General features: G+C 45.4%; 1 protein-coding gene across 1 annotated transcript; it reads right to left on the bottom strand.

The window, feature by feature from the left end:
• Positions 1–1,315: 1,315 nt before the first annotated feature.
• Positions 1,316–3,555, bottom strand: LOC124030499 (uroporphyrinogen-III synthase-like). Its single transcript, XM_046341825.1, has 3 exons — positions 3,475–3,555; positions 1,851–1,949; positions 1,316–1,749 (listed from the first exon to the last, which is right to left on the bottom strand). The coding sequence occupies exons 1-3, from the start codon at positions 3,538–3,540 to the stop codon at positions 1,627–1,629; spliced, it is 288 nt and encodes a 95-aa protein (XP_046197781.1). The 5' UTR covers positions 3,541–3,555; the 3' UTR covers positions 1,316–1,626.
• Positions 3,556–4,202: the final 647 nt, after the last annotated feature.

The raw sequence follows: 4,202 nt of genomic DNA, 5'->3' as shown, positions 1-4,202 counted from the left end.
TATAATCTGCCAGACAGTATATTCTGCCAGACTGTATAATCTGCCAGACAGTATAATCTGCCAGACAGTATATTCTGCCAGACAGTATATTCTGCCAGACAGTATAATCTGCCAGACAGTATAATCTGCCAGACAGTATAATCTGCCATATATTGAATAGCTGAACATAACATTTGCACCTAATTAAAATAGTGATTACTTGGAGAGAGAGAGAAAATAAAAGTGTTTACCTCTGCAGTATCCTGGTCTGTTATGAGCTCAGCCTGGTGAGAGGAGGGGATCTGTAGGTCGGAATGATCCCGACTGTGGAAGAGTTTCTCTGCATCAGTGGAGCCAATGCTGGTCAACAACAATACATTTATCAGCTGGAGTAAAATCAGCATCGTGGTTTGTTGCGGTGTGTCTTTGACACGGGTCAGTTTTGACGAGGGGAAGAGAGAGAGAGATAATGACCCACTGAAGTCCTCAACCAAAATGTAAAAGGCTCTTTTCCAAAGTCACGCCCTTTAAAACGTGACACACTTTGAAGTTTTACAGAGTATCGACACTTCAATAAAGTAGACCTATAGAGATGGCCTATGACTCGCAATGCGCACTCAGCTGCGAAAGGTAAACAAACACCTCTAAATAAAGCGGCTGCTAAATTAAAATGTCGGCCAAAGGTGTGACTAACGCTTCCCTGGTTACTAATGGATACTGGTTACTAATGGATACGGAGCGGTCTTAACGGTTGGCTTTTCATCCCGGACAGTAAAGGGCGGGAAAACAGCCACGCGACTCCCGCCCAGGAAGGAACACACCTGTTTGGAACGCATAGCGCGCGTCTCTCCCCCTCAGCTGGATTTATTCCGTTTTTGTTTTAAAACGGCCATAAATAAAAATCAATAAATCACCATTTCAACATATTGTTATAGCTGTGCACTAATTGTTCACTATTTAATTTTTTATAATTAAATTAATCTTGTTCAATTCTCAATGTTCACTATTTCATTTTTTATAATTAAATTAATCTTTTTCAATTCTCAAAGTATGCTCATTTTTTTTTTAAATATATATTTTATTTATTTATTTAACCTTTATTTAACTAGGCAAGTCAGAATAAATGATTATATATAATGAAGGCCTACCTGGGAACAGTGGAGTTAACTGCCTTGTTCAGGGGCAGAAGGACAGATTTTCACATTTACATTTACATTTAAGTCATTCACCTTGACAGCTCGGGGATTCGACACTAACCACTAGGCTACCTGCCTAGTGTGGCACAATAAAATAATTGTCTCAATGTTTTTACCGTCAAAACAATACTTCTATCAGCTCAGTGTATTCACAAGTTTATAAGAGCATGATTTGATACATTCAGTGTCAACAAATAGGCATAAATCCTTACAATATCTCTGTGGTGCAGGTGCACAACAACACATGACAATATAATAAATATACAGATGGTTATCCGCGATCAAAATAGCACATAAAACCCCACAACTAATAGAAAATACTTCACAGAGATAAATAAATCACAAACAATGCAATACCACAATCCTTTTTTTCACAGAGACTGAATGAGAACGTGATGGGGGACGGATCAAGTTTTTCGGGTTGGTTTGCGGGTCCGTCTCGTCAAGTCTGTCACTGTAAAGCCTTTGCTATCCCTGCGGCGAGGTGCTCAGCTGTAGGTTTGTCTGCTGAGCAGCTGACCGAGAGCCCCTCTGCCGCCATGGCCTCCGCTGTGGTGGGTCCTATGGCCGCAAACTGGAAGACCAAACAACACAACATTTTAAAGTTCAATTGTATTGGCAGTATCCACAAGCTCAATGAAGATATCCACAGTCACATCGGAAACACGTTCTCACCTTTATCTGCACGAGTTGTTCACCTGACAGTCTCCTCACCGTTTCCAAACTGAACCTGACTCCCGACGGGCTGAAGAAAGCAATGCCGTCTGGAACACCCTGCGTGTGGGCGGAGCCCAAACCATGACGATTAGTGTATGAATGTTTCTGATCGATAACAACAACACAACAGGTGATGGGGAGGCAGGGTAGCCTAGTGGTTAGAGTGTAGAGGAGGCAGGGTAGCCTAGTGGTTAGAGTGTAGAGGCGGCAGGGTAGCCTAGTGGTTACAGTGTAGAGGAGGCAGGGTAGCCTAGTGGTTAGAGTGTAGAGGTGGTAGGGTAGCCTAGTGGTTAGAGTGTAGAGGAGGCAGGGTAGCCTAGTGGTTAGAGTGTAGAGGAGGCAGGGTAGCCTAGTGGTTAGTGTGTAGAGGTGGCAGGGTAGTCTAGTGGTTAGAGTGTAGAGGTGGCAGGGTAGCCTAGTGGTTAGAGTGTAGAGGGGGCAGGGTAGCCTAGTGGTTAGAGTGTAGAGGTGGCAGGGTAGCCTAGTGGTTAGAGTGTAGAGGCGGCAGGGTAGCCTAGTGGTTAGAGTGTAGAGGCGGCAGGGTAGCCTAGTGGTTAGAGTGTAGAGGCGGCAGGGTAGCCTAGGTGTTGAGTAGAGGTGGTAGGGCAGTCTAGTGGTTAGAGGTAGAGGCTGCAGTGGGTAGCCCAGGGTGGTTAGAGTGTAGAGGTGGCAGGGCAGCCTAGTGGTTAGAGTGCAGAGGTGGCAGGGTAGCCTAGTGGTTAGAGGTAGAGGAGGACAGGGCAGCCTAGCGGTTAGAGTGCAGAGGAGGCAGGCAGCCTAGTGGTTAGAGTGTAGAGGAGGCAGGTAGCCTATGGTTAGAGTGCAGAGGAGGCAGGGTAGCCTAGTGGTTAGAGTGCAGAGGCTGCATGGGCAGCCCAGCGGTAATGAGTGCAGAGGCGCAGGGCAGCCTCCAGCGGTTAGAGTGCAGAGGCGGCAGCCCAGTGGTTAGAGTGTGTAGAGGAGGCAGGGTAGCCTAGTGGTTAGAGTGTAGAGGTGGCAGGGTAGCCTAGTGGTTAGGAGGTAGAGGCGGCAGGGCAGCCCAGCGGTTAGAGTGCAGAGGAGGCAGAGCCCAGCGGCCAGAGTGCAGAGGTGGCAGGGTATCTAGTGGTTAGAGTGTAGAGGTGGTAGGGTAGCCCAGTGGTTAGAGTGTAGAGGCTGTGGCAGCCTTAGTGGTTAGAGTGCAGAGGAGGCAGGGCAGCAGCCTCCAGTGGTTAGAGTGTGGAGGCGCAGTGGGCAGCCCAGCGGCCAGAGTGCAGAGGTGGCAGGGCAGCCCAGCGGTTAAGAGTGTAGAGGAGGCAGGTAGCCTACTGGTTAGGAGTGTAGGCGGCAGGGTAGCTTAGTGGTTAGAGCGACTAGTAATCCGGAAGGTTGCAAGTTCAAACCCCGAGCCGACAAGGCAATAAATCTGCCGTTTCTGCCCCCTGAACAAGGAAGTTAACCCCATTGTTCCTAGGCCGTCTGAAAATAAACATTTGTTCTTAAAACTGACTTGCCTAGTTAAATAAAGGTCAAATAAATAAAATAAAACAACATGGGATATGTGTTTTGAGGGGAAAGTCAGGTTAGTGGATGCTTCCTGTACCTGCTGTGTAAAATGGTTGCTCAGGTTCTTCTCCAGGTCTGGATGTTGAGCTGTCTGATAAACCATCAGTGCGTCTAGAGGAACTCCTTAACAACAAAAACAAAGTCACCTAATGGTATTAGATACCACCTTGTAAATAATACAGAGTATTCATGCGAGTATTAAAAATATATAGGAGTTATAATAGAGGAACTTACCGTTTCCCTCAAAGCAGTAGGTAAAACTTCTCTTTTAATGGAACCACAGGAAAAGAAGAGGTAATATATTGGCATCCTCTCCTATATCAAGCCAGAATGTAGGTCTAGTTAGAGAAGAGGTAATATATTGGCATCCTCTCCTATATCAGAATGTAGGTCTAGTTAGAGAAGAGGTAATATATTGGCATCCTCTCCTATATCAAGCCAGAATGTAGGTCAAGTTAGAGAAGAGGTAATATATTGGCATCCTCTCCTATATCAAGCCAGAAGGTAGGTCTAGTTAGAGAAGAGGTAATATATTGGCATCCTCTCCTATATCAAGCCAGAAGGTAGGTCTAGTTAGCTAGCTCAATATAAAACACAACATGAAACATTTTCAAAGATTTTGCTGAGTTACAGTTCATATAACGAAAACAGTTCATATTAAATACATTCATTTATGGATTTGTGACTGTTCCACTGGATGTCATAAGGTGAATGCACCAATTTGTAAGTCGCTCTGGATAAGAGCGTCTGCTAAATGACTTAAAT

Source organism: Oncorhynchus gorbuscha, unplaced genomic scaffold (genome assembly GCF_021184085.1).
Source record: "Oncorhynchus gorbuscha isolate QuinsamMale2020 ecotype Even-year unplaced genomic scaffold, OgorEven_v1.0 Un_scaffold_12238, whole genome shotgun sequence".
NCBI classification, from domain to species: domain Eukaryota; kingdom Metazoa; phylum Chordata; class Actinopteri; order Salmoniformes; family Salmonidae; genus Oncorhynchus; species Oncorhynchus gorbuscha.
This window is presented reverse-complemented; position numbering and strand designations above follow the sequence as displayed.